At 44.2% G+C, this 26,071-nt stretch overlaps 1 protein-coding gene across 1 annotated transcript in view; it reads right to left on the minus strand.

Annotated features, from left to right (window-relative positions):
- Positions 1–978: 978 nt before the first annotated feature.
- The window catches only part of CSTF3 (cleavage stimulation factor subunit 3), a 58,637-nt gene continuing 33,544 nt past the window's right edge, over positions 979–26,071 (minus strand). Inside the window, exons 4-21 of the mRNA XM_081198326.1 lie at positions 20,121–20,153; positions 17,843–17,940; positions 16,219–16,285; positions 16,088–16,122; positions 15,856–15,982; positions 14,043–14,120; positions 13,695–13,857; positions 12,987–13,096; positions 12,284–12,400; positions 12,039–12,113; positions 11,074–11,217; positions 10,886–10,988; positions 9,445–9,514; positions 7,821–8,016; positions 6,385–6,538; positions 5,975–6,069; positions 5,767–5,827; positions 979–1,697 (exon numbers count right to left, since the gene is read on the minus strand). Coding sequence (XP_081054452.1) covers positions 1,495–1,697; positions 5,767–5,827; positions 5,975–6,069; positions 6,385–6,538; positions 7,821–8,016; positions 9,445–9,514; positions 10,886–10,988; positions 11,074–11,217; positions 12,039–12,113; positions 12,284–12,400; positions 12,987–13,096; positions 13,695–13,857; positions 14,043–14,120; positions 15,856–15,982; positions 16,088–16,122; positions 16,219–16,285; positions 17,843–17,940; positions 20,121–20,153 — 1,929 coding nt within the window. The 3' untranslated portion in view covers positions 979–1,494. The remainder of the gene's footprint in view (positions 1,698–5,766; positions 5,828–5,974; positions 6,070–6,384; positions 6,539–7,820; positions 8,017–9,444; positions 9,515–10,885; positions 10,989–11,073; positions 11,218–12,038; positions 12,114–12,283; positions 12,401–12,986; positions 13,097–13,694; positions 13,858–14,042; positions 14,121–15,855; positions 15,983–16,087; positions 16,123–16,218; positions 16,286–17,842; positions 17,941–20,120; positions 20,154–26,071) is intronic.

Below are 26,071 nucleotides of genomic sequence, written 5' to 3' on the forward strand. Positions count from 1 at the left end.
TTCTTCTTTCTGGTCTGTATGCAGTTTTTGCTCCTTTCATTACTTGTTGCAGGCAAGTATTTTATCTTTTTAATTCCCCCTTAATATCTATGTATGTGTTCAAGTCCTGGAAGAAAGAGCTATAGCTTAAAGTGCAATTCTTCAAGAACTGCTGGTATGCGGAGCAGTGGATGGGTTGGTGGGACTGCAGTGCTCACCTTCTGTTGCAGTGCCGCTGCATACTGGTACAAAGAGATTTGAGGGGACAGTGAGATAAGAGAGACCTCTGCCTTGTTCCTCTGTCCTGGTATGCAGCAGTGACACAACCAGAAGCAGGTGAGGGATGTGGACTCCCCCATGCCATCTGTTACTGTGTATGCGTTATTGCCATTGAGTTATTTTAGCTAGTAGATTACTCGAGAAGCAGTGCCACTTGCCACACCAGGAGGTGGTTACAGTGGTACCTCGGGTTACAAACACTTCCGGTTACAAACTCCGCTAACCCGGAAGTAGTACCTCGGGTTGAGAACTTTGCCCCAGGATGAGAACGGAAAGTGTGCCAGTGGAGCGGCGTCAGCAGGAGGCCCCATTAGCAAAAGCATACCTCAGGTTAAGAACGGTTTCGGGATAAGGATGGACCTCCAGAACAAATTAAGTTTGTAACCTTGAGGTACCACTGTATTTGTAACCTCAAGAGCACACCAGTGTGTTGGCTATTACTGGTCCCTGGATGTCGAAGGACCTGTAGAAGGATGGGTAGCGTTCTGTTTGAATGTACATCTTGGGCAAGTTCTGCCAGTGGTGTGGGGAATTTTGGGTTCCCTTGTTCCTTTGCCTTCTCCACAGGAGGAATCCTGGAGCTTGGTGTACTTAACTCCCCACCACCACTGCTTACAATGGGAGGGCAAGGAAAGACAAACTGCAAACAAAAAGGTACGAAAGAGCTGTCATCCCTCTCTATCCCCATGTGCTAGAAATAAAGTGGTATGAGGCATGACATTATGGAGAGATCCTTTATTGGAAAGGAATGTTCTTCCATTTTAAACTACAAAAAACAGTTTCCATTCATTCTGCCATAAATAAAAACAAAGAATAAGGCAGGACAGACACTAAATGAGCAAACTGAGAACATCTTTGTTTTCCAGAGGTGTGAATTTAAAATATTTCACAATTTTTATGCTATCCAGTTTTTAAAATAAAACTGTCAGGACCCCTGCAAGATTTCAAGTGGTAAGATGGGGATACACATGTGAAGAGCAACCAAATGCAATTCAGACATTCTGCACAAATTGTGTTCAAAACCTGGAGCTCAAATTTGCTTGTTGTAAAATTCACCTGCCCTTTTCTTTTCTGATGAAGAATCAGCTGGTAAAAAAGAGGCACCACAGTAATAAAACAACCTCAGTTGCAAGATGCTTGTTAGAAACTTCAATCCCTTTTAAACATTTGATTTTGTAGAAGGAAAACAATTGTTACAAAGTCCTTTAGTCTTCATCATTGTGACTGCAACATGTCTCATCGGATTCGCTTTTGCTGTCGTGCTCTGTAAATGTCGTGAATTGGAGGAACCACTGATCCTTTTTCTTCATCGTCATCTGAATCTTCATTTGGTCTTTTTACAGATTTATTAAGAAGGGCATTATTTTCCAAAGGTCCATTCCCTTCCATTGTTAAGTCTGGCAGTCCCCCAGTAATGATTCGCACAGCTTCATCCACAGCTTTAGATCAGGGAAGAAAAATAGTTGTTGTTAGAAAGAATTATGTGGGCTGAAGAATTATGACAGTGCCGACCATTATATGCTTCATTAATTTTATTATTTGTGCATTAAATTGTCCATACTAGCCCTCCATTTAATAACTCACAGGGCAATTAAAAAATGTTTAGCAGGAAACAGATGAGAATGGCTTTTGGAAAATATTTCCTTTTGAAATTCTTGTTTCAAATAAGATCACAGAAGAACAAGCCACTGGTGTGCTTTCAAAAAGTACCGTATTTTTCGCCCTATAAGACGCACTTTTCCCCCTCCAAAAATGAAGGGGAAATGTGGGTGCGTCTTATGGGGCGAATGCAGACTCCTTGGCTTCAGCGATAGCAACACGAAGCCTCCGAAGCCTGCGCTCCGGAGGCTTCGCGTTGCTTCCGCTGAAGCCAGGAGAGTCTGCTGTTTGAGGCTGGCGGTGGAGGAAAGCAGCGCTTCCCCCATCGCCAGCCCCAGAGGATGGGGGGCAGCAGGAAGGCGCGCGACGCCTTGCCGCTGCTCTCCAACCCGGGTTTGAGGCTGGCGGTGGGGAAAGCAGCGCTTCCCCCATCGCCAGCCCCAGAGGATGGGGGGCAGCAGGAAGGCGCGCGACGCCTTGCTGCTACTCTCCAACCCGGGTTTGAGGCTGGCGGTGGGGAAAGCAGCGCTTCCCCCATCGCCAGCCCCAGAGGATGGGGAGCAGCAGGAAGGCGCGCGACGCCTTGCCGCTGCTCTCCAACCCGGGTTTGAGGCTGGCGGTGGGGAAAGCAGCGCTTCCCCCATCGCCAGCCCCAGAGGATGGGGGGCAGCAGGAAGGCGCGCGACGCCTTGCCGCTGCTCTCCAACCCGGGTTTGAGGCTGGCGGTGGGGAAAGCAGCGCTTCCCCCATCGCCAGCCCCAGAGGATGGGGGGCAGCAGGAAGGCGCGCGACGCCTTGCCGCTGCTCTCCAACCCGGGTTTGAGGCTGGCGGTGGGGAAAGCAGCGCTTCCCCCATCGCCAGCCCCAGAGGATGGGGAGCAGCAGGAAGGCGCGCGACGCCTTGCCGCTGCTCTCCAACCCAGGTTTGAGGCTGGCGGTGGGGAAAGCAGCGCTTCCCCCATCGCCAGCCCCAGAGGATGGGGGGCAGCGGGAAGGCGCGCGACGCCTTGCCGCTACTCTCCAACCCTCCTTCGGGCTTTTGCGGGAGATGGGGAAATTCCCCCACCTCCCGCAAAAGCAGGCAAAAGCCACGCGCTCTTTAAAGGGGCTCCGCGGCTTCTGCTGGCTTTTCTACGAGGGGGGGAATTCCCCCACCTCCTAGAAAAGCCTGCAGGAGCCGTGCACCCTTTAAAGAGCGCGCCGCTCTTGGGGGCTTTTCCCCGAGGAGGGAGAAGGGACTGACTGGCCGAGTCAGTCCCTTCTCCCTCCTGCAGGCTTTTGCGGGAGATGGGGGAATTCCCCCACCTCCCGCAAAAGCCGTGCGCTCTTTAAAGGGGTTCCCCGGCTTTTCTAGGAGGTGGGGGGATTCCCCCACCTCCTAGAAAAGCCTGCAGGAGCCGTGCACCCTTTAGAGAGCAAGCGGCTCTTGGGGGCTTTTCCCCAAGGAGGGAGAAGGGACTGACTGGCCGAGTCAGTCCCTTCTCCCTCCTGCAGGCTTTTGCGGGAGATGGGGGAATTCCCCCACCTCCCGCAAAAGCCGTGCGCTCTTTAAAGGGGTTCCCCGGCTTTTCTAGGAGGTGGGGGGATTCCCCCACCTCCTAGAAAAGCCTGCAGGAGCCGTGCACCCTTTAGAGAGCAAGCGGCTCTTGGGGGCTTTTCCCCAAGGAGGGAGAAGGGACTGACTAGCCGAATCAGTCCCTTCTCCCTCCTGCAGGCTTTTGCGGGAGATGGGGGAATTCCCCCACCTCCCGCAAAAGCCGTGCGCTCTTTAAAGGGGTTCCCCGGCTTTTCTAGGAGGTGGGGGGATTCCCCCACCTCCTAGAAAAGCCTGCAGGAGCCGTGCACCCTTTAGAGAGCAAGCGGCTCTTGGGGGCTTTTCCCCAAGGAGGGAGAAGGGACTGACTAGCCGAATCAGTCCCTTCTCCCTCCTGCAGGCTTTTGCGGGAGATGGGGGAATTCCCCCACCTCCCGCAAAAGCCGTGCGCTCTTTAAAGGGGTTCCCCGGCTTTTCTAGGAGGTGGGGGGATTCCCCCACCTCCTAGAAAAGCCTGCAGGAGCCGTGCACCCTTTAGAGAGCAAGCGGCTCTTGGGGGCTTTTCCCCAAGGAGGGAGAAGGGACTGACTAGCCGAATCAGTCCCTTCTCCCTCCTGCAGGCTTTTGCGGGAGATGGGGGAATTCCCCCACCTCCCGCAAAAGCCGTGCGCTCTTTAAAGGGGTTCCCCGGCTTTTCTAGGAGGTGGGGGGATTCCCCCACCTCCTAGAAAAGCCTGCAGGAGCCGTGCACCCTTTAGAGAGCAAGCGGCTCTTGGGGGCTTTTCCCCAAGGAGGGAGAAGGGACTGACTAGCCGAATCAGTCCCTTCTCCCTCCTGCAGGCTTTTGCGGGAGATGGGGGAATTCCCCCACCTCCCGCAAAAGCCGTGCGCTCTTTAAAGGGGTTCCCCGGCTTTTCTAGGAGGTGGGGGGATTCCCCCACCTCCTAGAAAAGCCTGCAGGAGCCGTGCACCCTTTAGAGAGCAAGCGGCTCTTGGGGGCTTTTCCCCAAGGAGGGAGAAGGGACTGACTGGCCGAATCAGTCCCTTCTCCCTCCTAGTCGAAAAGCCCGCAGGAGTCAAGTGGGGCTCCTGTGGGCTTTTGCGGGAGGTGGGGGAATTCCGCCACCTCCCGCAAAAGCAGGGAGAAGGTCTTGGAGTAGCGCACAGGCTGCGTGCAGCCTGTCCGCTGCTCCCAGAGCTGCGGGGGGGAAAATCAGATTTTTTTCCTTGATTTCCCCCCCTGAAAACTAGGTGCGTCCTATGGGCCGGTGCGTCTTATAGGGCGAAAAATACGGTATACTCAAATTATGCAAGTGTCATGTTTTTCAAGTACAGCTCTTTACAAAGGCCAAGTACCGATGTAATCTTTTAATATAAGAACTAGAGCAACATCCTCTAGCAAACCAATTAGGTTATGAAATGATATTCCACTGGGGGATTGAATATTGAGGGTTTACATTAGATTTTGCATTGATGAAGAGCTATAATTGAAACACACACATTTGAATATACCTTTGATAATAGTTGTGGTATATAATTATCTGCTATAGCCCTTGCTTGCTGATTTATTCAAAGTATGCCCATCTCTTTGACATTACACACTAAAGCTCAAAGGCACATCTAAAGGCAGTGCTTTCTTTCTAAAAAAAAAAAATGTTTAGGGGTACTCTCATTTTCCTACTCATATTGAAATACTGCTCCTCAATGAGGCCAAACTTAGATTCACAAAATGTTTAGGGGTATGTGTCCCCCCAGAAAAAAGCACTGTCTATAGGGATAACTGGCTTGCATCAAGAAGTTACGTGTGTGTCCATTTTGTGTTGACAAATGTGGGCCTCAACTTCAAATTGTAGTATTTACCCTGCAACAGGTGCCAACCATGCAGAAACACAGTTGCTACTGAAAATGCGAAGTGGTTATTGTTGAAAATAAATAAAAAACAGCACAGTTAACAAAACTGAGTGTTGAATTAATTCCACAAATATCTTCAGTTCTGTTGATTTCAACAGGAGAATATTCCTGTGTCATTATGGGTGCAAAATCCTACTTTTATCTTTTATGGGGTGGTTGTTAGAACCATATAGCCAGCAAGTCACACATGTATTAAAAAAAGCATGGCTTTCTAATTTCAGCTTCCGTCTTACAGCCACTTCCTTTTGCTTTTAATCCTGTGGACTTCAAGACAGAGTTCTCTATTAACAGAAGTTACAGAAGCCGCTAAATATTTACTCACTGTCCTGAAAATAAGAAAAAATACTATACTAATAGTGTGATTGTCAATACCTCAAATAGCCACCCCCAAGACTTCAGAGTTTAAGTGAAGTAGTACAGTCTAGTGATGCAACCATGCATTTAAAAGGACAAAAGCAACTTACTGTCTGGGAGTTTGCATCTCCTGATAATCTCCATGAGTTCATCCACTTGCACAAAGGGGCCCTGCAGGAGAAAAAAAGATGGACCATTTCACAGGAAATGCTATGGTAAAAAACAGTGCAGCTAAAGAAAATGAAATGTTTAATGCATTGAAGCAAAACACAACCAGATTGCAAAGTCATTAAACCATTTCAGGATCTCATGACCAACCTGAAAACACACGGGAGGTGGGAGAAGCTTCATTAGAACTACAGCAGCAGGCGGGACTGGAAAGACACCACCAGGGACTGGATGCAAACCTGGAGCTAGTAAATAATAAAACAAAACACATTTAAGTCTTCTTGGCTCTTACAGCTAAGGAGAGTCAACTGCATGCTGATGGGAGTTCCTTTGGTTGATGTAACTGACCTTACAAGCACTATGCAAGAACAAACAAAAACCTCAAACTTTTGTTTATTGTACTTTGATTCCAATTTAGCAGAGAATTGGAAGGGTATAAAACATTCTAGTTGTGTGCCCAAATGAGAATGAACTGAATGAATTGAAGCTTTTTAAAGAAACAGCCAATCAGAATATGGTAGACTTCTATTTCACATTTACATGACTCGATATTAGCTTACGTGCTAAATGTCTTGGCTGAAATGGAATCATCTGCTGGGTATCTGGTTTTGGATACTCTGGTTTTCTGTCCGCTTCATCTTTTAGCACAGGCACTATTGAAGGAGCCACAACAGGATCTGGAATTATGGTTGACAGCTTTGCCCGAGACACATCCTGGAAGTTCACAGCATGAGAAGAAGCATCAATAGCATGAGAGCAGCTCTGCTGGATCAATCCAAAGGCTGATCTATAGTCCAGCATATTGTTTATCATTTGACCAACTGAGTGCCTATGAGAAGCTCACAAGCAGGAGGGGATCCCATAATGCTCAACATAGACTGGTCCAGAGTAGCATCTCTGTTTGCATAAAGCAACTATGGACACCAGACCAAACCCTGCCCAATTTTATGGAAGAGAAGTTTTCCGTCGGCTCATAATTTTAAAATTTATCAACCGCCTTTGTAATAAAAGTTTGCCTAGAATTATTTACAATAAACAATGCAAAATATTAAAAATACAGGCAATGCATTATTAAATTCCAATTTACAGAATCAAAAACTTGAAACATAACAGATACAGCAAGAAACTAGCTCCATATTGATTTAGGTTCTTGGCTAGGAAACAGTTAAGATCAATGCACCAGCACTTCTTATGTAAAGAGGCAGGCAGGCAACTGATAATCAGCTAAGAGTATTTTAAGCTGGGGTCACATGGGAAGGATGTGGTCAGTGATACTTTTTAAAGCAGGCAGCAGTCTAGAACCTGAATGGAGTAAAACTTGGAATAGATTTAATGCTGGCTTTTTAACATCTTCTGTTGAGCTGGACTTCACCTTACAGGTACCACATGGAGGTGGTTTATATTGTTCCACACAAGCACTGCTATGAAGTGTTAAACCATATACTCGCAACAGCTCACTATGCAGCTGGTGCGATTTTCCAAAATGGCAACCTTTCTCTTCTCGACATGAGAAAGAAAATCGCACCTGCCATGTGGAGAGTGGAACAGACTGCTTCAGGAGGTAGTAGGACTTTCTTGGCTGGAGATTATTTAAGCAGAGGCTGAATGGCCATCTGTCAGGGATGCGGTAGTTGCATCCTACATTGTATACCCATCATCGAGCAGGGGGTTGGACAGCATAATCTTCCAACTCTGTGATTCTGTGATGGGAGCTACTGCCCACAAATAGCTTATCATAGGGTAATAGCCACCAATTTGGAATAATATGAACTGTTTTCTACATGGTGACGAAAACAGTAAAAAAGAAACGGAAATGAATAGTAATTCCAAACAAAGAGAAGGTGTTTTTGCTTGTGCTTGAATGGACATCTAAAGGCTTAGGAGAGTTAAGGGGTTTTAACATTTTTAAAGCAGCACTGAAGGCATGCAAGTAGCAATGCTATGGAACTGCATTCCCTCTCCAACTAAACATCCTGGAATGTCATCATCTCCATACCTTGTAACCAAGAGCTTTGAGTTCACTGGCAGAGCAGGGGTACAGATCCATGAACTTGTATCTGTCTACTAGTAGAGCTGTTTCTTTGCCCTCATATTCTTCCTTGAAGGCTGTAAACCTCCGTTTCTCCACTTTAAGTATGCTAGCCAGGTCACCAATATTACTCTCAAAAGCTAAAAATCGGGCCCATATCTCTCTGTGAAAGAAAAGACAGAAAGAGAACAAATGTTCAAAAGAAAACATGCTCAGCAGACATGGCCGACAATAAGTGCAATCACTTGCAACAGTTACCAGCAACCAGCAGGCCCAATCCACTGCAAGCCAGCTGCTTGCCCACTGACTAAGGAACCCCCTCATCTGCTCTTTCCAGTGGCAAGAAAACCATTCTAGCTGATGGAGAAGGGAATTGTGGGCAGCTGCCAGTCAACTATCATGTCTTTATTCTACAACCAGAAGCCACAGCAGATACACCTGCTTTGTACCCAGAGGGCATCCTAGAAGGCAGCAATGGCCAGTCTGTGTACATCCAGGGCAGCAAACCAGCGACTCATAAGCTGCATGCTGATAGTAGGTAGGGTCTGGACTCCCTCTCTCCTGCTCCCCAATCTTATCCCCACTCATGGACACAGAAACATGCACAGATCTTTCCCCGCTTCCCTGCGCGCTCTCTCTCTCTCTCTCTCTCTCTCTCACACACACACACACACACACACACACACTTCCCCACTTCCTCAGTCACACACACACACACACACACACACTATGCAAGGAGCCCACTGGTTCACTCCTAGGTAGTTTACAGTGCCAAACAGCTGGGAATTGGCAAAGGGGCCTGCAGACCATCTGTATGCATTGTACATGCAGCCCTGGCAAGGAGTGCCAGGCAAAGGAACTGGTTCCCTGTTGCTGGTGCCGCTCACTAGGTGCTTCAGGTTGAAAGCAAGAGGCAACCAGTTGGTGTGCATGCCCCCTCTGCACCAAGGGCACAGGAGAGAGAGTCCTTAGAGGCATAATGTAGAAAGAAAAAAGCTGCATGCAAAAACCGCATGACACTGCACTGTAACTGGAAGCCGTGGTTGCTGGGAGAAACTACTACCTGATACTGACAAACAAAAATGGTAATAGCGGATAAATGTCTAGCTACCACTTACATAATTCCCAAATTCTACTTTTCCTGGAATAGGCTTCAGGCAGCACAGAGTTGGCTATGAGGCTGTGGAGGGCATTTGCCAAAGAGAGACGATCTCCGTGGGTAAACATGGAACGAAAGCAGGAGGGAGGTATAGATCTGAGCCCCTGTGTGTATGCATGCAAGCAAAAATGCCCCAAGTGCTCTGAGTCTATATTCTATATTGGCCAAATCTACTTTCCAACACTCCATATAGCGGTTATCTTCACAATGGAGATGAGAGCACGTTCTGGCATCCAAGGAATGAACTCCATAGAAAATTCTTACAATCTCTGGCTTCTCTCTCTCAGCAGCTGGCTCCTTATTTAGGACGAAAATGGCAGTACAGGCTGCAACAACCATCCCCTCATTAATCTGTGATAATATCTATGTTGTACAAGGGTTGTCACGTACAGCAAAGCAGACGACTTGGAATGGCGCTTTGGCGAAGCTTACCCAGATTTCTCAGGTGGGAGGCTCCCTGAGGTTAATACTCGTTCAAACAGGACTCTTGTATTATTATCCTCTATTTTAAAAAAAGTATTAAAAAAGAAAGATGAAAACAAGCTTTAAATATATATATTTAAAAAAACTGGAAATTAGGGGGGGGGAGAGACAATATCTTGACATAATTTCAATTCCTGTGAAAGATGAAAAACCCAGTTTGCGACCCCAATTTCATTATTGCCAAAGCAATCTCAGGGAGAAGAGACACATGGAGAAAAGGCTTTAGAAAAAGCTACGGAAGTCTCACTTCTACTCTGCAGAAGACACACCCGCAAATTACAACTGCAGCTGAGAGGTAGGTATAAAAACACACACTAAAATGAATTAAAACAACCAGAACCATAAAATAAGAATTAAATACTCTGTTTAAAAATTGATGGCAGCAGCAGCAGCAGCACACTTAAGTACTAAACAAGAAGCAGCTGCTTAGGACAATACTGGCCATTGGTTTTTTGTCCCCTTTGTGTTCTTGCAGGCTGCTGATGTTTCAATCTGAAGTTCTCACTCAAATTAACAGTCTATGGACTGGATCTGAGTTTCCTGCCTGCAAACAGCAAGACTCCATCCATACACAAAATGTTCCTCGAAAGGTGGTGGTGATGATTTTCACCAGTTGCCCCTTTCCCTTTCACCAATTGCCCCATACCTCCTGTGTTCCTCTGGAGGTTGCTACAAACCTCCAGAACAGATTTTCAGAGGGCTGCAGAGGGAAGAAGGAAAGCCCTGGCCACCTTCCCAAAAAGCAAGTGGAACTCCTCACAGCACAAGGCCGAAGCTAACCCAGTTGGAGAACAGTCGTGAGATTTGACTGTTCTCAGGTGTTTGCTTTTAATTTCACCCCCCCCCCCAACCCTCCAGAGGAGAATTTTGATATTGTGGAGGACTTCAGGAAAGAGGAGAGCAAGGGGAGTAGAAATCCACTCATGCAATGTTGGGTGTCTCCCACTATCATCCTGATTTTACTGATGGAGAGAAGAGCTGGGGAAATAGCAGCCTGCCTACAATTACTACTGAGTGGGGAGAAATTTGAATTGAAGGTTCTCGGCTCACATTCTTAGCCACAATTCTATAGAAATTATCTACATATAAGCTATACATTACGATGCATCAACATCCATCTACACACTCTTGAAGTCAGTTTTCCCCAACACATTATTGGCTAAAGACCTGACAAAGCAAGCAGTATGCAAAACAATGAGCAGTGAAGTCCCATCTGCTCACTGATGATAATATATGGAGGGATGCCGCCAATATCAGTGGTAAACGAATTCTGAATTTTCACAGGTCCGTTCCAAACAAACTGCTCAATTTCAGGTAAAGGTTTTTGTCTTGAAAAAAGTTATAATCCCAGAGTCCAGTGTAATGAATTATCCCAGCTCCCAGAACTTACCATTGAGATGAGAAAGATAATCAATATATGCCAAGACGTATTCTGGAATGTCTCCATATTTCTTTAGCCCCAACTCAAAAATCTTAAAGGCCACTGACTTGTCCTGCAGATTTCAAAACGTTATTAGTTGTAGACAGAAGAATCCAGAGGCTGAAGCAAAAGTTTCATTCACTGTGTTGCAATAATACCTTGCTGCAATAATACTCCATCAGAGCAGCCGTAACATAGACATGATGACGGGTCCGGGCATCTTCTCGTGCCTTCTTAAATATCATCCTGCCTGATTTTATGCCCTCTGCTCGCCTTGCAAACTTCATATACTGAATATATACCTGAAACAGATAGGTGGAAAAGGTAAGATCACCTTTTAGAAGTCAACACCATATTAAAGACATGGCTTCTAAACCATAGTTGTGACTCTTGATTTGTTTCAAATGAGACAAAACATGAGCCCAGGTCTGAATACCACCCTAAGCCAAACCATGGTTAGTTCTAAGTAGGGCCACAGCAGCAGAACCAGCGGAGGTGCAAAGAGGCCACACATTCCCCCCTCTAAGCAACAGAATGCTTGCTCATTCCTAAGTTTGGCTTGCTGTTATTTGTGAGCAAGGCCATTCTTATTGTCAACAACAGTTCTGCTCATAATCATTTTCAATTAAGTGGAAGGTTGGAAACAGATTACAACATGAAATCTTTCAAATTTTACCAAGTCACAAATTATACACCTCAGATATGGCAAAACAGCTGAATAATGTACCAAAAAAAATTGGAAGAAAAAAGGCAACTGATAACAAAAATTGAAAATGTGACTGACATTATCTATACGTTTTCAACTGGAATACTTTAGGAACTGACCAAAGAGAAATACACAACTTTTTATCCTATACAGTGGTACCTCAGGTTATATACGCTTCAGGTTACAGACTCCACTAACCCAGAAATATTACCTCAGGTTAAGAACTTTGCTTCAAGATGAGAACAGAAATCGTGCTCCAGCGGCGCAGCAGCAGCGGGAAGCCCCATTAGCTAAAGTGGTGCTTCAGGTTAAGAACAGTTTCAGGTTAAGAACGGACCTCCGGAACGAATTAAGTACTTAACCCGAGGTACCACTGTAGTCATCTCAACAAGGTGAAACAATGAAGACTAAACATACCAAAGTGGGATCAATATCTTCAATAGCTAAGAGCCGATTATATATGCTGTGCACCTTCTCATATTTCATCCGACTCTGAAAAAATACAAAAAAGCCCATGTTTAGTTTAACTAGTTTATGCTCAAAATTATTACCAGACCTGCTTATTTGAATTTGCCAAGATTAAGTTCTCCAATCAAGATTATGCACAAGAAAGAAGAAGCTGGTTGAACTGGAGATTGAAAGAATTTCACCTAAGGACTCACCTCTTCATAATCTGCATATGCAAAATAAAGAAGCATGTTCTTTTTTAGTAAAGTGCTGATTGCTCGTTCATAAATATTTGCAGCTTCATCACTAAACAGTTTAGCATTGTTCATGTCCTGGAATCGAGAAAATATGTGAAAATCAACTAACTGTAGGACTAGTATGAAAAATAAAGAGAGTTTTCAGTTCTGTGCTCATTAACAGCTCTACAGGAATATTGTAAACCCAAGTGGGTTGCCTTGTAGCAAGAACTCAGGAGCTACAATAATGGATCTTATTAGAAACATGCAATTTCACTTCACATGCTAATTGCAAAAATTGAATATAGTTTAGCAACATGGTAAGTTCAGAATACTTAATTACTTTTATGGACTTGGTATTTTTATTTTCTATTTTAAAGATCTCCCACAATTTAAAAATGGGATGATATATTTTTGCTTATGATCCCATACGCCTTTGATAGAATTCACCACTTCATTGTCAAATAACAAGGTCCCACAAAACAAACAAATGAAAACATAGGCTGGATCCAGATTAAATTAGCTGAATTTAGTCGTCACTGAAATTGTGACTTAACTTAATCATGACTAACTTCACACGGATCTCAATGGACCCAAGTTCAACTTACTTAGTTTAGTACCAACTATAGATATGTTTAAATGCTGTACATAAAATGCAGGATTTCTTACTGTCTTCTCTTACCCCTTTCTCAGCTAGTAGTTTGCTGGATTGCTCGAGATATTGTGCAGCTTCATACCAAATATCTGGATGATGTCCCAGCACCAGCAGGCATTGTTCATACGCAAACATCACTATGGGAAGACATTGAAACAAGATAAATTCCCAGTGGGTGGAACCTTACAAATTGAATCACTGATGCATTTCTACCAATGATTCACAAATGTAACCAAAAATGCAGGTCTCTTAAAGAGCCAGCCACATGATCTCAAGAGGCGCCCTCTTCAATTCTATGCCCTATCAACATCTTTAGAGATTTCCAGACATATAATTCCTGACCCCTCTCCAGCTAATAAAATGCTGACTTTGAAACTGTTGGTGGTCAAAAAACGCTGAGGACCAACATGATGTTCTCTTTATAAGATTCCAAATGTTTTTGCACCCTGAGCCATGGGAGCTTATGACTACTGTTTCAAGAGGCACCAACAGGTTCCTTTTGCAAATTGTGTACCTATGGAGTGCTAGGAATATCTAAGTATAAACTTTTCTTTCTGGAGAAAAGCAAAGTGCAACGAAGCCCACTGCAACCAATGGGATTTAAATACACAGTCCAGGCAGCTAGATTTGTGTATTTTGTAAGAGTCCTGCACCCCAAAGTAACATCAGCACAACTTAATTACTATGGTGATCTTTGCACTATTTCTAAGGAGCACAACAAAAATGTACAGTCACCTCTCTTTGTTATAAGGGTTTGGTCTTCAGTACGTAGAGGGTTGCTCTTTTCCCACTGAATATATTTCTTCCACATGTCTACCTGCTGAGCTTCTTGGGGAGTATTTTGGGGTGGGACCGAAGGAGCATTGCGGTCCAGACCTTTCATCACAGTTTCATATTCCTGAAGAGAAAGGAAGAAACAGAGAAGAGGTTTCATTAAGGTGGGCTTCGAAACAAAACTTTATATTTAAAGTTACTCCTTTTATCAACTCAACTTAGTAATCTGCTGCAGCTCAAGCATGCAACAAATATTCATGCTGTATTAAATCAAGACAAAGGGGGAACAAAACAGCCGGGAGCTTGTACCTTAGCCACACGTCTAGCGTTCATATAATCTCTACTGCGATCTTCAATCATTTTCTTAGCTAAGTGGATGTTTATTCCCTGGAAGACAGAAAACAAGAAGTGAAGCCCTGCCCAGAACCACTGTAGGCTTGCAATCCCATGCATGCTTCCTCATTTGTAAGCATCATGGAACTCGCTGAGACTTAGAAAGCATTAATCAACATAGAATTGCACTGGAAAGCTGTCACTTCGTACTTATACCCAAGTAAGTGGTGAAATAAAAGCTGGGCTGCTGTGGGGGTTTCTGAATGCACAGCACCCCTGTGTGGGAAAGGGAGGACTCCCAGGAACATTGAAGGGGGAACTAGCTGCCTGCTGCCCAGGGGGATTCCTGAGCTTTCTTGCCTCTGGAAGCCCTGACTTGGCAGCTCCCAGCAACACCTGAAACTTCACTCCCAGCTGGGCATTTAGCTGGGCTGGTGGAATAAAAGCTGGGCTCCCTTTGGGAAGAGCCACTTCAGTGGGAGAGCAAAGGCAAGGGATGCCCCCTTAACACCGTCTGCTGTGGGGTCGGCCTTACTCTGATTGTTTTTAATTGTTTTATCTTTTAAGTGTTTGGGCTTTTTTATTTACAGCACCAATCCTGGCCTGACCACACTAGCTGCCAATTGGTTTCTGGGCCCAATTCAAAGTGCTTGTTTTGACCTATAAAGCCTTAAATCAGGCTTCCTCAAACTCGGCCCTCCAGATGTTTTTTGGCCTACAACTCCCATGATCCCTAGCTATCAGGACCAGTGGTCAGGGATGACGGGAATTGTAGTCTCAAAAACATCTGGAGGGTCGAGTTTAAGGAAGCCTGCCTTAAATGGCTGAAGACCAGAATACCTCAAGGACTGCCTCTGCCCATATGAACTGACCCAGTCCTTGCAATCATCACCTGAGGCCCTTCTTTGTGTGCTTCCTCCACAAGAGGGCTGGAGGATGGAACTTGAGAACAGGCTTTTTCTGCAGTGGCTCCCTGTTTTTGGGATGCTGTCCCCACGAAGGCTTGCCTGGCACCTTCATTACGTATCTTTAGGCACGTGCCGGAAACATTCTTCTTCTCCCAGGCCTTTGGCTGATTAAGCAATCTATGACCTTTTCAACAATGTGCGTGGAGGGGTTATTGTTATTATGCTATGTACAATTTTATTCTACAATTTTATTCTGCTAGACAAAATGGGAAAACACTTGTCATTTGGATTAGGGTCCTGCTCAAAGAGGGTAAAGTTGCTGTTTCAGTAGGAGACAATCCTATGTTCTGCAGCCCAGTGGTATTAAGCATATACAATCATAGAATTTTATAGTTGGAAGAGATGCCAAGGGTCATCTAGTCCAACCCCCCGCAATGCAGGAATCCCAATTAAAGTATCCATGAAATGATAGGCACAGGTCTCCCAAGTCAGTGAACTGGAGCTCCTCGTTCTCTTGTTCCTGGAACTGGGAGATGGTCCTTCCCACTGTACAAAGAACACCATCAGATGAAGAATCTAAAGATGGCTGGAGGACCCAGCATCCTTAAGGCAATGGGAGTCGCCTCATCCACCTAGAATTGGGGCAAAAGTGTACCGGCAAACAAACAAAAAGTCCCAGCAATTTTGAGAGGCAGGTTTGTGTTGCTTACAGAAGAAGACTTTATTGTCCTGCTCCTTCTGTCCACCCTTCACAATGTTTTTCAGAGGTCTACACTTGCAATAGAAAGGGGCTTGCAGAGAGCCTATTCAAGTAACCTCACTGCTGCAGGTCGAGGAAAATAGCTAAATCTTGTTTGAACACCAGGCATCTTTTTATTTACCTCTTCATATTTGTTATAATCTCGCCAGAGTTGCTCGATGTTGATCATTGGGTTTACACAGCCCCGTTGATATACCCTGCGCACAGCAGTTATCCTCTGGTTTTCTGCATAGGATCCTACTGCTTCACTAAATTGTGAGGCAAGACAGTAACATACCAGCAATTACATACTGCAACCTGTACGAATATTAACACTGCATTAATTAAGAGAGAAGGCAGATTTTTGTACTTACACGCCTTTCAAAAAATTGATGTAATCCACCCAGATCTAATGTAAAAATATACAGAATCAGAGCAGTGAACATTTAGTTTGTAGCTATAATCAAACACCACAAATAAATATTTAATGAGAAAAGAAACATACCTGGTACGACATTATTTCCATGCCAATTTTATCCAGAGCAAAGTCGTATGCCTGAGCCATTTTTTCTCTGGAGGAAAACACATACACTATTAGAGCCACATGGTAAAATTACTATTAAAATTACAAAAAGTACAGTTTTAAACTACAATCTTAATAAGCAGTGCCCAACCTAGTGATAACAGAACAAATTATGCAAGGAGGGAGCTGCAGATAAAAGATAAAAAAGAGGTGGTAAGGGAGCATCTAGCTATTTTAGAGGAATTCAAATCTCCAGGGGTGAGAGAAGACCCAGGTAACTACTGACTGGTCAGCTTGAGGTCCTAGAACAGATAATGGTTGGTCTGTGAGGACTTAGAAAAGGATGCCAGATGAATCTCATTTCACTTGGTGGATCAGGGGAATACTGTGGACGTAATGTACCTTGATTTCAGTAAGGCTTTTGACAGTCCCCCATGATATTTTTGTGGAGAAGCTGGTAAAATGTGGGCTGGATGAGGTAAGTCTTAGGTGGATTTGTAGCTGGTTGACTTACCCAAAGCTCACTAATGGTTCCTTGTCATCCTTTTAATATTTTGAAAGAAATGCAATACATGCCTGTTTATATGAGGGGATACTATCCTGTAAATGTTGCTCTTCTTGTTCTTTCTCTGGGTTTATGCAGTTGGCACAGGATCCTAAATAACTGGTTTTGTTTTTAGTTGTACAACCCTTATTGTTGTTAAGCTTCTTACATGGGATGTGATTGGAAAAAATACTTAAAAGAGTACATAAAAATGGCACCAAGCATGGTTTGTTGCGGCACTGTGTTGCTCTGACTATAGAATTCTGTCCCTGAAAGTGCAGATGGTAAGAACTTAGGTTTCTAGTGCCAAGTGAAAGCATACTTGTATTTCCTGGCTTTGGGAGGAAATTAGCAGAGTTTACCCAAAGTCTCAGGTTTATCCTGCACTGGCTATGTTTTACTGACAATTGGCCTCTTAGTGACTGTATTTTATTGCTGTTTTAGGTTTATGATGTAATTTTATATTATTTGAGAACTTGCCCTGTAATTGCTGTGTGTGATGCAGAGCAGTCTAGAAATTTCGTAACTAAATCAAATAAACAAAACTTGTCAGTGGGAGGGGAATCAGAAACAGCTGTGACAATTACGCCTTCTTTGGATTAGTAGATCAGTGGAAAAAAGCAACAGATCTTTCTGATATCTTGTGTAAGGCTGCTTCAGAAGTGCCACTTTGTTGGCATATCAACTGGAAGGACTCAAGAGGCATATATACAATGACAAAGAATACCATGTAGGAGTCAGTGCTGACCCAAATTTATGGCACTAGGCCATCTAGGACAACATTCTATGTTGGGTGTCCCCACATGACCCCCACTGGAGCCAACACTTTTAAATGTCCTGCTGAACCTTTCAGGCATCAGTTCCTGCCTTTACCAACCCCTGTTTTGGTGGAGGTTGCTTCACCTTGCTACATGGGCAGGTCTACACTGGCAGAAGTTGTCTAATTATTACTTTAAATGAAAAGCTAACTTGGGAGACTGTGATCCTGCTTCAGCATCCTTAACTGAAAAAGGAATTAGATTGCAATAAAAAAAGAAGCTAACACAAACAGCATTTACTTACTTATAACTAGGTAGCTTCCCTTTGGTTTCTCGCACATACGAAAGGTAGCACTTCCATAAGTCAATGTGTAAAACTTTCATAAGGCACCTCTGAAACAGCTATTCACAATGAAGAAAAACAACAACAGGAATCCATGAATAGATATCAGGAGGCACTTTGGAGCTTGAACAAACAAAGGTTCAGTCTGCATTCCTTTTAAGACAGACAGGCACAGTCTCAGGAATAACAGCCAAGTCTTAATGTAAAGGTAAGGATGCTGTCAAAACTCTGAAATGCATCCATCCAGTACGAGAACCTTGCAATACATGCACCCTCTATTTGGCATAGTGGTGTACCTTTGTTTTGACATTGCCACTTTACACATATTGAAGCACAGATAAATTCCCTGAAAACCTCTGAATTACTGTGTGTAGGAGCAGTAAATAAACTTTGGATCACAGCTGAAAAGACTAAGTGGGACTGGGAAATATGAGCATAACAGCAGATGAGCATACAAGGAGGAATGACTTTACTAAGTGGTTCATCCATTTATCTGAGTGGTTTTAAACCTGTTCTGGAGAGAGTTGCACTCCCCCTAAAGCAGGGATTGAGGCAGGTAAAACTGCTGCTGCAAAGGAATGATCAGGAGCCTTAAAAGTGTGCTCCCAATTGTTCTTTGGTAAGTGGTGCTTTAAAAATTTCATAATAAATGCAAGCTCAACTGGGATTGGCTTCACTTGGGAGCTCCTGACTCTGAGTGCAGACAAAGCCTGTGGTAGAAACCTTTACAACCCCATCTTGAACTCAAACCAGGATTGGAATGAAAGAATAGTCCTTTTCAGCTCCATCTTAAGTGAAAGTCAGGCTGCAAAGGAAGAAGGGAAGAATCAGGAGCACACTTCTGAGTCAGCTTTGATTCTTCCTTCGAAATCTGAATCATCCAGTGTCATATATAACATCAGGTGATTGACAGGTAGGCATTCCTTCTACCTGTAAAAAGTGGCCCATGGAGGGCAGACCAAAGCCAGCTTCCGAGGCTTGTAGTTTGGGCTGCTCCTAGATCTATCATGTCACTGAACGCAGAGGTGGCCTCAGTGGCACAGAGTGCCTTTTATCTGCTGAAGGTGACATATCAACTGCAATCTTACCTAGACAGACAGCTGTGCTTTGCTAACCTCCCATTTGGATTACTGCAATATGTGAGGCTGCTTTGAAAAATTCTGCAAGATCACAAACTGGGAATGGTGATTCTGATCATACTATGCCAGTACTTTGCCATCTACACTAGCTTCCAGTCCATTTCCAGGCTTGATTCATAACACTGCTGTAAAACTTTGAGGTCCTAAGTGGCTTGGGGCCTGGTTACCTGAGGGATTCCCTCCACCCATTCTTACCTGCCTGGATCCTATAATCTTCTTCAGAGACTTTTCCCAGAATGCCCCTCGCCAAGTGAGTGAAGCAGCCTCATGTGATATAGTGAATGAAATGGCCTTTTCAAAGGTGGCTTCCCCACTGTGGAATGTCCCTTCCCTTCACGAGGGCAAAAATACAGACTCAATTCATACTTAATGGTAGTTCCCTTATGAGTGCCACAAGAATGTGAGCTTGCAGACTGGCATCACTCACACAGAGGCAGTGTCTGGCATCTCCACGTGGGAAATGTTTGTGTAGTTGCTACAATTTGCATGAGTGTAGTACAGGCACCCCCAACCATCGGCCCTCCAGATGTTTTGGATTACAATTCCCATCATCCCTGACCACTGGTCCTGTTAGTAGGGATCATGGGAGTTGTAGGCCAAAACATCTGGAGGGCTGCAGACTGGGGATGCCTGGTGTAGTATCTTGAAAAAGACTTGCCAGATTGCATTAACTGTGGTGGCCACATAGACAGCACCCATATGGAGGGCAGAGAACCCCATGTGGTTCTCACAAATGGCACCTGCATGTAAGTGGTTTTGAAGTCACAAGGCTAGGGGCGGCCTAACCTCTTTTTGAGGTACTCATGTGGGAGCCGCCACTAGGCCATGGCCCCAAAACCTTCTTGTGGAAAATGGGTCTTCAGGCAGATGTTAGAAATGGGAAGGGGTGTGCGTCTCTTCCTCTTTCCAAGTTTCTTGCCTTTTGCCACAAAGTGGCAGACACTGGAGGCAGTTTATACTTAATTTCCAAGGCAAATGCTAAGACAAATTAGCTGTTTGCAAGCTTAAGACTGACTTCTCCACAAGGGAGAATAGATGATCCATGTATTTATTCTTCCTTTCAAATCTATTTAAAATATAGGCCATACTTATACACTCACCTTTTCTACTTTGTCATAGTTTTTTGCTTTTATCTGTAAAACAAACAAAACTCAAATGGTTAGGTCAATCTTGCACTAAAGAATTAAAATCATTCTACATTATTATTTAAGTCAGGATGGGGAACCTCCAGCTCGTGGTCTCTTAAGACTCCTTTGGGCTCCTCCCTACACAGGCACTGCTCAGCTAACCCTCCTCAACTGGTTTTGTCTGGAATGTGTCATTCAATAGCGACTAATAGTTTAGGCGTGTGTATGCATTCCTGGCTTGTGTGTGGCTGATACGTAGCCTACTGCACCAAGTTAAGAATTTCATTTGTTGCCCCACACTTTTGCCTCTCCCCACTTCCCCTTCGAGCACTGGCCTGCCACCTCCAGAGATGGCCTATGAGAATGTAGTCCTTGGGGTGAGGGTTCTGCACCCTGATCTAGCTTCAGTAGGTTTGGTGTTCTAGGACTTCCATTTCATCATTAACTGCAAAATATTCTTCAAATAGATGAATCCCACACCGCCACCTTTTTAAAGGATAATACTGCTTTCCCTGAAACAACTGGAACTCTTCTTACGAACAAGACATAAAACATTAACATACTAAAAACCCTTTATGTGCATTTCATTCGGTATGGAGTTGGTTTTGATAACATTTATGTATGTCTAGCTATGTGTTTTGATGCAATACTTCTTGCACAAGCAGCCACCGAAGCTTGTCAAAAATGAATGCTTTACCTAAAGCTTACAGGGCACTCTGTCCTCCTGCAGTAGTTTTCAAACTTTGTTTCCAAAGAACAGAGTGATTGTTCTGAATGGTTTCCTTCATGAAGTAGATTTTCCATTACAGGTTTTCCCCAGCTGCAGAGCATAATTTCAGTGGTCATAGAACAACTGTGATTATGTCTAAAAGGCCTAGCTGGTGTTAAGTTTCCAACAGATGGGATTTTCTTAGCAAACAAATGTACATGGAATGGATTCCCTGAAGAAACAAAATTTGAAAGCCACTATTTGGGTGCTTTATTTTTTCTCCAGGTGACACTGTGGTCATATTAGTGATAAGCTTCCAAACAAGGTACATATTATATAGTGAGGGTTGCATGCACCCTGCAGTTGTGGGCTTCCATTCCACAGTGCAGGTGAACAATAACACATTGCTATGCACTGTCCAATTTAGCCACAATTCCAATACTGTCTTCGGAAGAGAGGAATCTCTTCTTATTTGCTTCCAAGCACTAGTTCCTTTTGTAAAGGAATTAAATAATAATAATTTAGAATCAGGACTCAAAAGCAGACCATGGGGACTGAAATCCAGTCAAAGAGCAGCTTGCTTAGGTAAGAATAGGGTGCCCAAGTCTCTGGCATTTGTGCAATGTCACATCTGAAACAAAGGTTCTGCAGTGAAGCCTGTACTATCTGAAGCAAAGGCTACATTGTAGATGGAACACAGCTGTAAATCGGGGTAGTCAACCTTTTTATACCCACCGCCCACTAATGCATCTTTCTTGATGGCAAAATTTCCTTACCGCCCACCAGTGCTCGATGGAAGGAGGATTCAGCTTGTGCCGTAGAACCCCCTACCGCCCACCTAGAATCCTGAAACGCCCACTAGTGGGTGGTAGGGACCAGGTTGATAACCCCTGCTGTAAATGAATATGAAGCACTAGGAACTTATGCAGCCTGCTCCTGATCAGCAATGAAATGTTCAAAGTCACTGTAAGTGCTTGTATTTTTTCACCCATGTCTCTGCATTCCAACTCAGTCTGCAAAGATCCCCATGAGTTGGTAAGTTTATATTGCTTTACATATCTGATTTCTAAAGTACACCTACAGAGCTGCAATATTCAGAATCAGTAGGTGCACTGTTTCAGTTCTTCTGATCATCATAGTCCAGACATGTGGGGTGCTTCTGTCTGTACTACCACTGACGGGCAAAGCTGGCACAAAACCAAGAGGGGCTGCAAAGTCTCTATTGAGCCTTTCCAGACAGTAAGACTTTTTTCTCCCTTAGCACTAAACCATTATTGCATCTGAACACTTCCCTGGCAACCACAGGTGACCAGGAACTGCATACAGGTGAGTTCATCAGTTGAAACAAAGAGTGCTCCATTCGTCCGCTGAGCTCAGTATAGTAGCCAAGTGGGCTGCTAGAGGAGGGAAGCCCCTTCATCCATGCCCAGCATTGACATACAGCTCTCTGCACCTTTTCTGACAGCCTCCCCTAGTAATTTGGGGTGGGGAGCAGGCTACCATCTTCTAGAGGGTATTTACAAGGTAACACTAAACGCTTGCTGCTCCTGATCCAGCACATGAAAGAATATCCCACTTATAATGGAAGGAATTGTTTTAGCTTCACTGTGGGGTGCTGCATAGCATAGCCCTGTTCACTAAATTGCTTACAAGGGTAGATGTCTAATCCAGCATCAGAAGGGAAGAGACAAGGAGAAGAGAAATAGCAAAAGGTTCATTAAATGGAAGGGTGTTGCTGTGGAAGGAAGGAGGAACTTTGATGATTTCTCCAGTTTGCATGTGGGATTAGAGCACAAGAATCTACCCTATACAGAATCAGACCACACATTGACTGGCATTGATTTCCCATGTTTGTTGCAAGACGCTGAAGATGCTTGGGGATTGATCCTGTGACACTTTGCATGTTCTATGTTCTAGACCCATGGTTCCCAACATGGGGCACACGCCCCAAGGAGGGCAATTTGATTTTTAAGGGGGGCAATTCGAGAATGAGTTATTAATAGTGAATGGCCTTTTAGGCTTCCTCCACATGAATAGGAGTTCACTTTTTGAATAAGAATTATATGTCACGGGGGGGGGGGGGAGATCAGAATCTTAGAGATGCTTATGTGGGTCATGGCCAAAAAAAGGTTGGGAACCACTGTTCTAGATGCTAGATGAATGACTCCCTGCTATAGTGATATAGCCACAGAATACTCATCCTCTGCCATTAATCTTTTAAAAACAAAGAATTAAACTTAAAAACAGTTTATAAAATGGTGCATGTAGCAGCACCAGAGATTTCTATCACTCACTGGATAGGTAGGCACTGTTTTGTACCAATGACACCAGTTAAAATATCTTCCACACTATATTCTCAATTTCATTGCTAGCTGGGGGAAGAATAGGCTTTCCCCAGTAACAAGTATTTGTCCACCACACAATCACCAGCTGCACATTTCTTCCTACAAATAAGGAGCTGTAAAGGCCCAAAACTTGCATGTCTTTCCTTGTGACATTTTCCATGCTGAATGTTTTCAACAGAGAAAGTAGAAAAGCCTTAGATTTCAACTGTCCATTTTAAATTAAATCCTTGCTCATTCTTGAGCAAGAGAGGCTGAATTAAGATGTGAAAAAAGAAAATAACTCAAGGAAGCATAAATTCTAACTCTCTTGCATCCAATTTACAGGGGCACAAAAAGATATCATTCACTGTTTTTTTATATATCTCTCTCTCTCTCTGGAACAAGGTGGAAGACAACAGGCCATTGACATGAATGGTAATTGTGCAAGACCATAGCAAGACACTGTTTTAAAACACACAGTGTCTCATATTACAGAAGTCCCTTTGTGTCTAACAGGCTTTGTAAGCCTCAGTGTGATTATACAATATACCCTTATACACCCCAAAATTTTCATTTTACAACCATAGCTGAGGCCAGTACAAATGTACCGTATTTTTCGTCCCATAGGACGCACCTAGTTTTTTGGGGGGGAAATAAAGGGGAAAAAAATTCCCTTTATTTCCCCCACCCCAAAAGCAGGTCGGGGAAACCGAACCAGGTCGAGGAACAGCGGGATGGTGGCGCTGCGCCTCCCTGCTGTCCCCCAAGCTTGTGGGGCTGGCCGATGTCTGCCCGGCGCGAGGGGCGCTCTGTTTCAGGGCGCCCTGCCCGCTGGGCGGCAGGCTGCTATCCGCAGCATGGGGAGCCCTGCGGGGAACTCCTGCAAGGCTCCCCACGCTGCGGATGTCTGCCCGGCGCGAGGGGCGCTCTGCTTCAGGGCACCCCGCCCGCTGGGCGGCAGGCTGCTATCCGCAGCCTAGACATCCCTGCGGGACCTCCCGCAGGGCTGCCTAGGCTGCGGAGGTGTTCCCGAAGCCCCGGGCACTCTGCTTTCAGGGCGCCTGACGCTCCGGGAAGCAGGCTGCTATCCGCAGCCTAGATAGCCCTGCGGGACCTTCCGCAGGGCTGCCTAGCCTGCGGATGTGTTCCTGAAGCCTGGAGAGCAAGAGGGGTTGGTGCGCACCAACCCCTCTCGCTCTCCAAGCTTCAGCAAAAGCCTGCATTCGCCCCATAGGACGCACCCAGATTTCCCCTTCATTTTGGGAGGGGAAAAAGTGCATCCTATAGGGCGAAAAATACGGTATTTCTTATGAACATATATTACACTAATATTTAGTTGAAGCATAAATGAGGGTATGCTATTTTTACCATTGAATTCCTTTGGTCTTTATAAACATGTCAGCTTTTATGTCATTATATATGAAAACTTTTCTATTTCCACTTTCTCATATCTTGTTTCAAACAGTGGAATAAGAAATATGTCGCATTCCACTGTTTAAAAATGCTTGTGGCACAATGACCTGGTTTGGATGACTGAGATTTCTGCCTGTACGTACAATCCTTTTGCAGTGAGCCATGATTAAATCAAGAAGTCTTCAGCCACTGCTTCCCATTTCATCCCAAACAGGAAACTATGGTTACCAGCTTTGGAACAAACCAGGATCATAAACCAATTTTTAACTTGGCTTGCTCCACTGAACACTTCCTGTTAAAAAGCTTTGTGTGTGGGAGAAAAGATTTCTGCATATTACAGCCAATGTAGAACAACCAAATGTAGCCATTTTTTTTTAGTGTTCATTTTTTAATACATCACGAGAGTTAGTGATAGACCTCAGACAGCTTATGAAAAAAGAATGAAGGATGCACCTACCAATGTCATAACTAAACTGAACCATCTTATCTGTCTTCTAATTATCAGATTCTGGGAACAAGAAACAGGAGCAGGACAGCTCTGTCTTGCAATGGCTAGCAGCTGCCTTGTGGATTTTTAGCCCCACCCCCAAACAGTAAAACCTGTATTACAAGCTGCTTTTGAAATTCTTTTCAGCTCCTAAAAAGAGTCTGCCAGGAGGCATGGGAAGCTACTGTTTGAGAAATATGAGACTAAAGTTCACTGACTAGTTTAGATACCTTATTTTAAGCCCTGAAGACAGAGGTGTTGTTTTGCTAACAACACCCCCCTCCCCATGTTATTAAAGCTATTCTGTAAAACTTAAAGGCAGCAGGAGTTTGATTACAAACTAACCAATATCTTAGCACCGAGTCTATAGATCATTGTTAACAAAGAGAAGATGCAGGTTCCTTTTGTTCAACATTATATTGGTTCCATCTCTTTGTTACTACAGAAATGTATTTGAGGCTAGATTTGCCAGACATGGCTTCTAATATTTAGCTAAATAGGTCAGGACTCAAATGGCTGTACCATTTTCTGCTTACACATTGGGGCTTTGTAAATTATATATACTGTACCTCCTTCCCGCACTGTCACCTCCCACCTCCCATGTTGTTCCTGAAGCTGCCCAGAGCAGAAGTCAATGTGGCAAAAAGTAAGAAGCACAAAAAGTAAGAAACAAGAACATATTATTTATATTTAGGAAGGTACTGTGATAGAAAGTCTGCCGTCTCAGGAAACAAAGAATTACTAAAGAGATCATGGCAAATTTTAGTGGAATGACAGTGGTTAGGGAAGAAGGTGGAGAGAGAAAATCCTCCATCAGAGATTTGGATACTTATTATTATTATTATTATTTTAACATGTCAGGAAAGTTATATTTGGATCCTTGAAAAGAAAATGAATTAGCAACTGTATCTGAAGCAACTAAAAAGCTGCTTTATGTAAAAATGAAACGCTATAATTAAAGGTAAACTTGTGGATCTAAATGTAACCAACT

This window comes from Podarcis bocagei (genome assembly GCF_964188305.1).
Source record: "Podarcis bocagei genome assembly, chromosome: 1".
Classification (NCBI taxonomy): Eukaryota; Metazoa; Chordata; class Lepidosauria; order Squamata; family Lacertidae; genus Podarcis; species Podarcis bocagei.